Genomic DNA, 12,936 nt, shown 5'->3' with positions numbered 1-12,936 from the left:
ATTCACACATCCAACACTAGAAGGACAAATGATCTTCATTACTGCTTAATGAATGTAGCTTTGTCACACAAATGGTCGAAATAGGCAGCTATAAAACTGTTTGACAATCTACCCTTGGAGATGAAATGTCTGACAGATAGCAGAAGAATTTTCATGTGTAGATTAAAGATGTGTATCCTTAACAGTAGATTCTATATTATAGAGGAATTCTTGAATAGAAATAATGTAAGGTTTACTAAAAAAGACCTGTACATGTAGTCATAAAAATATTATTTTTTATTTTTTAGAAGTGTGTATGTGTTCTATGCTTGTTCCATTGAATGTTCCACATCAAAATGTTTGTTGTGAATATCATCTATGGAACAAGTAACTAACTTTGTAACTGCTTTCAGAAAAAAAGCAGTAATGCAATCACTAGTATCAGTTATGACTTATATTGATTTTTGCATCAGAAAGAAGAATGTACAATGAATATCTGTGAGGAGTGCTTAAAACTTGAAAGAGATCCTCTGTCAACTAATGTATATACTTTTCCTTTGTCTCTTATTGTTGTCATGTTCTCAGACCTTGGATGTGTAATTTATTGATTCCATTACGTAATTATGGCAAAAACTGCATACTGGTATATCATTTATTTCTTGTCTCTTCATTAGTCATGGTCCAGTCAGTAGTCTTTGGACTACTAAATTTGGCATTACTTGTGATTGGAGTGTAAAATTTGTAGGGCCTGTAAATTAAATTTTATACATTCAAAGGCCTTGGGTTCAATCCCTAATCACTCCCAGGATTTTCATCTGCCACTAACCATTTGGGTATGTTTGTTAATGTTATAAATGCTGAGCTGCACCTTGGCTCGGAGCATATGTTAAACCATAGGTGTGCCTATAACTGGCTGTGTTAGTCAGTTTAAAAGTCAGAGGAGCACTATAGTGTTCAAAGCAACCGTCAGGTTGATGGCACTGTACTTACATCTATGTACTTGAAAAGTAGGATGTCATTCTGCTTGTAAACTCGGAAATATACATACAATACTCTACATAGTATATGCATAATATCTATAATATGCAGTGTTTTACACACATATATAATACACAATAATTTGCAATACTAGTAAACTCTCATAACAGAGTTACCACAGGGTTTAAAAATTCGTTGTGCATGACTGACATAATATGAAAATACTGCTTCACTTTCTGCTCCTGTCACACAAAAAATTTATTAGTTACTTCAGCTCCTTCAGCATACTGTTACTACCCATGTTTTTCTATCAGAGTTTATTTCAGTGTTGGAGGGAAATTCTTCTCAGTTTCGGGCTTCCAAGATTTCTTAACAGTGCTTTCATTAATTTGATACTGGAATACAGATGTCATTTTACAAACGTTTGTAACCTATGTGAAAGGCTCCTTGGTTCTGTTCCATTTCTTGTCTTAAGGCTATGAATGGAGTCATCGTTCTCCAATTTTGGGGATCTTATAATGCAGTCTCAATGGTCTTCCACGCATATAATGATAGAAAATGTTTAATTTTAAGATCCTTAAAACAATTTCTAAAAGATTCTTGTTGTCTCTTTTTTGGTATTATTGGAATTTTTTTGTTGAGGATATTATTTTTGTTCCTTTTATAGTTGAGTTCTAGGTATTGTGACTCCTTATGTGGCCCCATTGTGTTTATTTATATCTAACTGCCCCTTGTCACACTCTAATTACATTTCCAGTTAATGGCATAGTGTTGACAGTTTTCCAATTAATAGCATAGTGTTGACAGTTATTTTCTCTTTTCCACTTATCCCAGTTTAATTTTAGAAGAAAAGAATGTATTACTCCTGGAGTACTTTTATTAATTTTTTCATTAAAAATACCCTTCTAAGAACTTCATTTCCCCAATTATTGGCACAGTACTGCAAATTCAAGCACCTGCAGCATACACTAACGATTATTCACGATTCGGAGAGTGTCCAATTCTTTCAACTAGCAACTGACTCACACAGAACTTCCCACACAAAAGTGCATATTAGCAGACTGTATGTGGAGGCTCCATAAATATTTCTGATAACCATAAGTTTTCAGAGGAATATGTAAATGTAAGTATTGTTGCTCTGTTCATATTACTTTATTAAGTTTGAAAATAATAAATGCTCTCTGTTATCTTGCATGAAAAAATTGATTTAGCACTAATACCCATATTATATTACAAAGTTTTTCATTTGTCAAGTGTCTGGGAGCAGTTGAAACGGCGCTCCAGTTGCCAGGTCCTCACCACAGACAGCAGTAAGAGATTAGGGTCTTCACGAGAACTCAACCATCCAGCTCTCCAAGCAATTAGAATTGAACAGGTATTGTGCAATATTCTCTAGTGTGTCACCTGTGTGTTGATGTGAACTTTTTCAGAAAACATTAATAGTTTTAGCAAGATATGTTTTCGTAATGTAATTACAGGCAGATGTGAAACTTCAGTCACTAAAAAAAAAAGAACTTAAAAAAGTCAATTGACTATGAACTGTTGTATGATACTACTCTCTCTCTCTCTCTCTCTCTCTCTCTCTCTCTCTCTCTCTCTCTCTCTCTCTCTCTCTCTGTCTTGCCCCCCCAATCCCTCCCTCCCTCCCACCCTCACTCTCCTCCCTCCCTCCCTCCCTCTCTCTCCTACTCCTCTCCTCCCATCTCCCACACATACAACATACAATAAGAGCATACAGAAGTTCCAGGATTCTAATAACAATACATTTATCTGCAGCTGTGATGAAATGAAGATGTTATTTACTTTATTTAGAAACATGCAGTGTCTTCTCTTTTCAAATGTAGCTTTTGTCTGCCACCTTTATTGTAATTTTTATAAACTTGAACTACTGAATAATTTTGAAAAACAGTTTGATATCACTCATCTATCATTCAAATGATTTCAGAAAACTCCTTTTATTATCTAATGCTTATCTTGTCAATTTCATTAGTACATGTGTTGCTTTCAATTTTCAGTGTGAGGCTACCAATACTGTTGGAGGGAGCCAGAGACCTAACAGGCCATGCTGCAGTGTTCAGACTGTAATAACATTAACTAAACTGGTAACACCACAAGCCATGCAGCAATGCCTACAGTTTTTGTACACAGGATCCATTGACCCACGGTACTGTGAATTGCAAGTAAGTTTCCATTATGTTATTATACATGTTACTGCCAAAAAAAGTCAAAGTTGCATGTGATTTACTGCAATTCAGATCAGTTTCCTGTGAACTAAATAATTAATAAAATTACAAACACTCTTTAAAGGAGCTCTAGGTTCTTTAAATGCCACGTATCTTATATATTGTTCCTAACTTATTCTGTACATTGATGTTGAAATGACACTGTACAGAGCTTGGTTGTGTCTGTTATATACAGGAATGGAAACAAAGAGAAATATGGTTTTTGTCTTTTAACTATATGATGTATCACATATTAAACTTAAACTTAAAAATATTGTTTAAAGTATTATCAAAATATAATACAATAGAATAGCACAAAAAAATAATTTCAGAACCCAGTGAATAGCTATAAAATATGAATTTTACCAAAATGAATGAAATAGTAGTATATCAAGTACTAGTATGCAGAATTATCTTCTGAATCAACCATGCAAAAGCAGATTTAAGTACAGAAATGAAAAAGAGAAAGAAGATATATGTATAATAATATTAGATTAGTAAGAATTCAGCAGAAATCAGAGCAGTAAGTCACTGATGGGGCAGTGGATGGAATTCACTGACAAATGTCATATTGCATAACTGGCACTTGCTGCATATTTGGAGAACTTAGTAGGGTGGTTTGTGAAAATCATTGGTAGAGGTGCAGAACATGAAAAAGCAGCAAAAGATTTAAACTATGAAAAAACCTAAAGAAAAGAAACAGGAAAGACGGAGCAAAAATGAAGAAAGAGAAGATTTAAGGCTGAAGAGATACAGAAAGCTTTTCATAAGTAGAACAGAGAGAGGAGAACTCATCTACACATTGTTCTGAACTGCTTCATTTAATCTTCAGTATTGGTTTTATGGAGTTGGAATTTCTCTTTTTCGTTGCATCCCCTCCCTTACACAAGAACCTTGTAACCTGAGCCTACAGGAAACGTACATTGCTATCATGACACTGTCATCTGAAATTCTCTCTTATCAAATCATCTATCTTGTCTATCTTGTCCATTAACATGTTATTTTACCACCCGATCACCCCTGAGAGATGATAATTTTGCATGAGAAACTGATTATGCCCTTTTAAAGGACCAGTTTTCAAAAAGAATACAAGAACAATTTTACAACTTCTTACCTTAAGAAACACAAGGAACAGAAAAGTGGCACTATGATGACACTAGATCAGTATTTTTTTCCACGCTTGCATCATCATTTAAATGAGAGGAAAACTACAATATTGTTTCTGTATTGAAAGTTATAAGTGAAACTTGATGGAATAACAACAACATGAAAATGATAGATTGCTACTCACCATATAGAGGAAGAATTGAGTCACAGACAGTCACAATGAGAAGAATTGCTATAAATTTGTCAATTTTCAGACAGTACTTCTTCAGAAGCAAAAAACTCACACATAATTCACACAAGCACAACTCATGCACACATGGCCACTGTCTCTGAGCACTATGGGTTGTGACAGCCTTAACATCCAGAGGTAGTGGCCATGTATGTGAGAGTTGTGCTTTTTTGAATATGTTGTGAGTTTTCTACTTCTGAAGAAGGACTTTCTGCAAAAGCTAAAATATTTCTAGTGTCTTTTTCATTGTATCTGTCTGCTACTCAGTGCCTCCTCTGTGTGATGGGTAGTGATGTATCCATTCCATACTGTTTTTATTCCATCCTGGACTTTCCATTGTTTGGAGTGAAACCAGATGATAAAGAAAAATGTGGGACTAAGAGTAGTAAGAAGTGACAAACAGTAGGAAATAAATTTTAAATTCAGCATCCAGTCATGAGTGTGACAGAATGAATAAAAATCAGTAGAATAGTTAAAGTATGTCGTATATTATGATATGAAGAATGGCATAACTGTGCAGAAACATGAACGTACCTAAATTCTTAAATTATGATGCTCTGAAATGTTAGAGCATGATTATTAAAAATGTGTTACATCACATCAGGAGTGCTTCTTTTTGAAATAAAATGGCGAGGAATGATTTAGGAAAGACTCTTTGATTAGTAGTACTGGTCAGATCTGCCTCTTAATTTCTCTGCATTTTGCATCTTGTAAGCCCCTCCTCCTTTTCTATTAAGAAATGGTGAGCTATTACGCTGTCTGGGTTATGTGGCATCAGACTTCAAATAATGACAGCACCTGAAGTGCAGATTTACTCCCAAGGTACATGTGCCAGTTCACAATAGTTTCTGATTATTAGCCTACTGGCATATGTCCTACCAAATCTTTCTCTCCTTCATTCCATAAATTTACACCAAAATAATAAAATGTGATGCAAAAATACACAGTTGAAATTAACAGAATTTATTATTATTGAGGCATAAGTGAAGTGTCTCTACGTCCTAATCACAATTTTTCCACAATCACAATCACTTATTTACAAAGTGCTTCAGAGTTTGCCATTGCCATCTTGTTCTGTATAGTCATCTGTTAATGATGTATGCATTTATCAGGTATGAAACTAAACACATTCTTCTAATTTTACACTTTTATATGCAATTTCATGACACTGCACACACCTGTAAGTCAATTGTTATGATAGCTCAGGCTGAAGTTACTAGCTCAGACACATGAAACCCTGTCATCAGATGCCAAACTGCACCCTGCCTTTAGTAAAAGGCATCCCCATCATCAGCATTATTCCACTGGAGCAGAGATGAGTAAAGACAGATTCCGTCTGTCAGGAACAGGTTTGATATCAGTACCCCACTAATTGTTTCCAAAATGCATGAGAAGCAAGGATTTCTTGAGATAAAAGAAAAATGCCAGAAATTAATGAAATATCCCAAGGGGAGTATCGACAACATTGCTGCACAAAGCAAATTAAGTATGCCACAGTTCCCAGTCTAGATTTATTGCTTCTCCTGCAGAAATGTACGTTGTTGTTGAGTATTTTTTCAGTTTTAAAATCAGTTCAGTTCCAGGTACAAATGGATTCAGACAAACTGCAGTTTAAACATGGCAGATATTCATAAAGAGCCAAAGTATGCAATATAGATTCCCATTGTTCGCAGCAAGATGAAATTTTCTCCCTGCTCACCACTCCCTTCCCCATACCCATTATAGTTCCCAGCTGAGCTCATGTCACTGTTCCCGCATCCAAGCCTATTGTAGTTCTGTGCTTGAGCAATATTCACAGGTTACATGTAACAACAGCAACTAATACATAAATGAAATATGGCACTCACAATTCAGTCCAGTTCTCAAACATTCACTCATTCTGCGATCTAGTGTCATCTGTTGATTCTATTTCCACAATGGGTCTTTCTGCTATAATTTATTCTTGCAATAACAATTGCAATCAGTTTAAAGTGATTTATTTTGTTTATTAGATGTCTAATTCTGGATTAATTTTCTTTCTCATTTCATTTGAATGTCACCATCTTGTTCTAAAGCTAATTAAAAGCTGGTAATGTTTTCCCCCAGTATTCTAATACATGAACAGTTGCCAAACTTTCATTTGCGATACACTTCATAGTTTCTCACAACCAAATCAAATACTGACTTGGGTTCAGAATCATGTAATGTTTTTTGAAGAACAACATTTTCGCCAGTGAAAGATACATTTACTTAAAAAGCAGCATAAACATACATACATGGTATCAGTTTGGAGTAGGAATTAATATCAATGGTGAAGAAACAAAAACTTTGAGGTTTGCCAATTATGTTGTAATTCTGTCAGAGACAGCAAAGCACCTGGAAGAGCAGTTGAACAGAATTGACAGTGTCCTGAAAGGAGAGTATAAGATGAACATCAACTAAAGCAAAACAAGGATAGTTGAATTAAATCAGGTGATGCTGAGGGAATCAGATTAGGAAATGAGGTACTTAAAGTAGTAGAAGAGTTTTTCTACTTGGGCAGCAAAATAACTGATGATGGTTGAAGGAGAGAGGGTAGAAAATGTAGACTGGCTATGGCAAGGACAGCATATCTGAAGAAGAAAAATTTGTTAACATCGAGTATAGATTTAAGTGCCAGGAAGTCTTTTCTGAAAGTATTTGTATGGAGTGTAGCCTTATACGGAAGTGAAACATGGATGATAAATACACTCCTGGAAATGGAAAAAAGAACACATTGACACCGGTGTGTCAGACCCACCATACTTGCTCCGGACACTGCGAGAGGGCTGTACAAGCAATGATCACACGCACGGCACAGCGGACACACCAGGAACCGCGGTGTTGGCCGTCGAATGGCGCTAGCTGCGCAGCATTTGTGCACCGCCGCCGTCAGTGTCAGCCAGTTTGCCGTGGCATACGGAGCTCCATTGCAGTCTTTAACACTGGTAGCATGCCGCGACAGCATGGACGTGAACCGTATGTGCAGTTGACGGACTTTGAGCGAGGGCGTATAGTGGGCATGCGGGAGGCCGGGTGGACGTACCGCCGAATTGGTCAACACGTGGGGCATGAGGTCTCCACAGTACATCGATGTTGTCGCCAGTGGTCGGCGGAAGGTGCACGTGCCCGTCGACCTGGGACCGGACCGCAGCGACGCACGGATGCACGCCAAGACCGTAGGATCCTACGCAGTGCCGTAGGGGACCGCACCGCCACTTCCCAGCAAATTAGGGACACTGTTGCTCCTGGGGTATCGGCGAGGACCATTCGCAACCGTCTCCATGAAGCTGGGCTACGGTCCCGCACACTGTTAGGCCGTCTTCCGCTCACGCCCCAACATCGTGCAGCCCGCCTCCAGTGGTGTCGCGACAGGCGTGAATGGAGGGACGAATGGAGACGTGTCGTCTTCAGCGATGAGAGTCGCTTCTGCCTTGGTGCCAATGATGGTCGTATGCGTGTTTGGCGCCGTGCAGGTGAGCGCCACAATCAGGACTGCATACGACCGAGGCACACAGGGCCAACACCCGGCATCATGGTGTGGGGAGCGATCTCCTACACTGGCCGTACACCACTGGTGATTGTCGAGGGGACACTGAATAGTGCACGGTACATCCAAACCGTCATCGAACCCATCGTTCTACCATTCCTAGACCGGCAAGGGAACTTGCTGTTCCAACAGGACAATGCACGTCCGCATGTATCCCGTGCCACCCAACGTGCTCTAGAAGGTGTAAGTCAACTACCCTGGCCAGCAAGATCTCCGGATCTGTCCCCCATTGAGCATGTTTGGGACTGGATGAAGCGTCGTCTCACGCGGTCTGCACGTCCAGCACGAACGCTGGTCCAACTGAGGCGCCAGGTGGAAATGGCATGGCAAGCCGTTCCACAGGACTACATCCAGCATCTCTGCGGTTGTCTCCATGGGAGAATAGCAGCCTGCATTGCTGCGAAAGGTGGATATACACTGTACTAGTGCCGACATTGTGCATGCTCTGTTGCCTGTGTCTATGTGCCTGTGGTTCTGTCAGTGTGATCATGTGATGTATCTGACCCCAGGAATGTGTCAGTAAAGTTTCCCCTTCCTGGGACAATGAATTCACGGTGTTCTTATTTCAATTTCCAGGAGTGTAGTTTAGACACAAAGAGAATAGAAGCTTTCAAAATGTGGTGCTACAGGAGAATGTTGAAGATTAGATGGGTAGATCATGTAACTAATGGGAAGGTACTGAGTAGAATTGGGGAGAAGAGGAATTTGTGGCACAACCTGACTAAAACAAGGGATAGGTTGATAGGACACATTCTGAGGCATCAAGGGATCACCAATTTAGTATTGGAGGAAAGCATGGAGGGTAAAAATCGTAGAGGGAGACCAAGAGATGAGTACACTAAGCAGATTCAGAAGGATGTAGGTTGCAGTAGTTACTCGGAGATGAAGAAGCTTGCACAGGATAGAGTGGCATGGAGAGCTGCATCAAACCAGTCTCTGGACTGAAGACCACAACAACGACATGGTATCAATAAATGTATGTAAACTTCTGCTGCAAACTTATTCAAATACAACAAAAGTTCGTGACTTGATAGAATTTAATGGTATTTCCACCTGTGTTCCACAAAATTGTCAATTTTTTATTGTTACTTTCCATCCTGGATTCTCCATTGTTTGATTTTTAAGCAGAGCATTAGATTGTTGTAGTGCCTAGTTCATAGTTTCTCACATATCCATCTGTTGCATTAGCACTGCAAATCAAGTGTCACATGATTGACCAAGCAAGATCAATACAGTATTGAGCACTTCTGTGCAGCAGAAAATCTTGAGCCCATTCGAATGAAAGTATTGTTTGTTAAGCTCTACCCTTTGGAACTCTTCGAAATAAATTTGTATGAAACCACAATAGCCAAAGCTTCATCTGTAAATTTAAAAGACCCCTATATTAATCCACTGAACACTGTAAAAATGTTTACCTTGACAGCATTAGTTTAATCTGCAAATATAAGATGACCCCATATTTTTCGAATAACAAATTTGGGAAAAATCTCGTCTTATATTCAGGTAAATATGGTACTAGAAAATATTGCAGAAGTAGAAAGTTAATCAAAAACAGCAATTGCACCTTCCTAATTTATGTTAATAAGGTGAAAGTATCAAAATTTCTGAAGCACAATCATCTTGTTTATCCATTCCTATCAATTGTAACTTTACAAAAGTAATTTTTTTCATGTCATAAATATTTCTTAAAAATGATGAAAACTTAGAAATTTTACAATAGCATTTTTTTAGTCCATTTATCCAACTCCTTAATGTTATGTTCATAGTTCAAAGAAAACTACCAACTAAAAATTACATTTACCAAATTTTCACAAAACTTGACATCAGTGAAATTAACAAAGTTTAAAACATGTCATTGTTAGATGATGCACTGATGTGCTAGAAAAGTATTTTTGTATGCATGCCTTGAGGGCTGCCTTATTTAGTGTAACATGTTGGAGATTGATTAAACATGTGGAACAAAATACTGACATTACAAAAACTAGAAAATTCAGTTTGCTGTGAAAAGAAATAGCAATAATGCATAAGATGATTTAATGTGTTTATGACCATACCTTTGCTCTGAGAATACTGAACACACAGGAAGACATCAATGGGTAGCATGGAAGGACCGCACACTTGCAACACTTTATCTGTGATTCGCCTCTAGCTTGCCTCGACACACTGCTCTGAGTACTTTACCATTTCTACATCTTCATCTACACCTACATTGATACTCCGCTATTCACTGTATGGGGCGTGGTGGTGTTCCACTACTAGTCATTTCCTTTCCTGTTCCACTTGCAAACAGAACAAGGGAAAAACGACTGTCAATAGGCCTCCATATGAGCCCTAATTTCTCGTATCTTACCTTCAAGGTCCTTGGACACAATGTATGTTGGAGGCAGTAGAATCATTCTGCAGTCAGCTTCAAATGCTGGTTCTCTATATTTTCCTAGTAGTAGTTGTTGAAAAGAATCTTGCCTTCCCCCCAGGGATTCCCATATGAGTCCCCAAAGCATCCCAATGAAACTTGTGTGTTGTTTAAACCTACCTGTAACAAATCTGAATTGCTTCAATGTCATCCTTTAATCTGATGTGGTATAGATCACAAACACTCAAGCAGTACTCAAGAATAGGTCTCACTAACATCCTATATATGGTCTCCTTTACATAGGAAGCACATTTTCCTAGAATTCTCCAAATAAACTGAGTCAACCATTCACCTTCCCTACCACAATCCTCATATGCTCATTCCATTTCATATCACTTTGCAGCGTTATGCCCAGCGTTATGTCAAGCAGTACACTACTAATGCTGTATCCAAACATTAAGTTTGTTTTTCCTACCTGTCCACATTAATGTACTCTTTTCTACATTTAGAGTTAATTTTCACTCATCACACCAACCAGAAATTTTGTCTAAGTCATCTTGTTCTCTCCTGTGGTCACTCAACTTGCTGTACATCACAGCGTCATCAGCAGACAACCACAGACTGCTGCCCTGATCGGCAAATCATTTATGTATGTGAAGAACAATAGCAGCCGTATCACACTTCCATGGAGCACCCTGGATGATCCCCTTGTCTCCAATGAACACTTGCCATTGAGAACGACATACTTGGTTCTATAACTGAAGAAGTCTTTGAGCTGCTCATATATCTGGGAACCTATTCCATATGCTCGTACCTTTTTTAACAATCTACAACAGGGCACCATATTACATGCTTTCTGGAAATCTAGAAATGTGGAACCTGCCTGTTGCTCTTCATCCATAATTCAGCTACTATGTGAAAAAAGGACAAGATGAGTTTCGCACAAGCGATGCTTTCTAAGACCATGCTGATTTGTGAGAGTAAGCTTTTCAGTCTCAAGAAAATTTATTGTATTCAAACTGAGAATATGTTTAAGGATTCTACAGCAAACCAGTGTTGGGGATATTGGTCTGTGGAAAAAGAAACTCCATTATGGCTTGCTAATTCTGCCTTCAGTTTTACATGACAGTACACTTGGGAGGACACAGCTGTGCTGCAGGTATGTTGGAGATGTGTACATCTGTACTTAATCCCAAACATATTAGTTGAAAAAGAAGACACAGTTTTCTGCACTAGAAGAGAAGAAAGTGGTTTGAAATTTTATTGTTGAAAAAATGTGCTCTTCAAGATTGAGATCTTCTCAGAGTCTGTGGGTACAACACAGTCAGAGAACTAGAAATTCTGCTTTCCAGTTGGCTTGTTGCACAACTATGTAACAAACTGGAGAGCCGAGGATTAGCTTAGTGCAATCCCAGACTGCTAAAAGTTGATTCTGCTAGCCAGTTTGAGGATATTTTTCCACATTTACCACATTTATTTAGTCTTATATTGGCCCTGGGTCACTTTTTACATAACCAGCCTAAAAACAAAAGGTAGTTTTCAAAACACATTTTGTTCAAGTTCATTTATGTCACTTGAAACTAAAAAATAGAAAAATTTAAAAGGAATGCAAAAAATCCATTAGTGTGAACAATAGATGAAGTTTTACAAGCAAGTGTTTGTTGAAATTAGAGTTGAATTTTTGTTTTACAAGTTTGTTTCCTGTTTCTCCACTTCAAGGAATATTAATGTGGCATTGTAGTTGATATCCAGCATGATTTCCTCAACCATCAAAACTTTTTTCCCTATTTAATTTTCAGATTTAACCCAACATTATCAGAGTATGAAAGACTATTTTTGTGAATATTTTATAGGTCCATTTCATAACTCATTGGATGTCCTGAATTTAATCATATGATAATGGTATTTCATATCATTGAATCATATTAATAACGTAAAAAGATGTGCCTTGCATGTAATATTGACATTTACTTACCAATTAGGTACCAAAGTAATATTCTTTAAAAATATTAAAAAGAAAACTATCAATCAGTTGAGAAAGAAAAAGTTTTGTGTACTGCATGTCAAAGTTAGTTCTCAGGGCACATCATGTTTGCAGGCTCATCAAACCAGTTATATAAAAACTGTCAAGTTTTGAAACATGCGTCCTCCTGGAAAAATTTCTGTGGACATCTATGTACACCATGCTTTCTAAGTTTCCATCTTTGTGGGGCACTTAGGGATAGTTTGTTACCTGGTTAGCTGGCAGCTGATCTAATGGTGTGGATCCTCATGTGATTTGCCATCAGGGAGAAAATAGACTGTTTGAGTGTCAGTAGAAATGTTGTTTACTGTATCTTTAATCTTTACAGTGAAAATCTTTGGTAACTGTTGAATCCGTTCATATAGGCTTTCATATAATCATGTGACTTCTTTCTTTACCTGATTGATTCTAATGAACACATGATTTGTACTTTTAAGACCCTCATGGATGAATGGAATTTCTTTGGCCTTGTGGGAATATGCTACAGGATTTAGGTGA

The 12,936-nt window shown here is 37.9% G+C and overlaps 1 protein-coding gene across 3 annotated transcripts in view; it reads left to right on the top strand.

Annotated features, from left to right (window-relative positions):
* LOC126251862 (rho-related BTB domain-containing protein 1) overlaps positions 1-12,936 on the top strand; it is a 548,446-nt gene that overhangs the window by 465,882 nt on the left and 69,628 nt on the right. For all 3 annotated transcript variants that reach the window (XM_049952547.1, XM_049952549.1, XM_049952548.1), the window contains 2 exons: positions 2,212-2,332; positions 2,973-3,137. In XM_049952547.1, coding sequence (XP_049808504.1) covers positions 2,212-2,332; positions 2,973-3,137 — 286 coding nt within the window. The remainder of the gene's footprint in view (positions 1-2,211; positions 2,333-2,972; positions 3,138-12,936) is intronic.

This window comes from Schistocerca nitens, chromosome 4, assembly GCF_023898315.1.
Source record: "Schistocerca nitens isolate TAMUIC-IGC-003100 chromosome 4, iqSchNite1.1, whole genome shotgun sequence".
In the NCBI taxonomy this organism is placed as follows: Eukaryota; Metazoa; Arthropoda; class Insecta; order Orthoptera; family Acrididae; genus Schistocerca; species Schistocerca nitens.
This window is presented reverse-complemented; position numbering and strand designations above follow the sequence as displayed.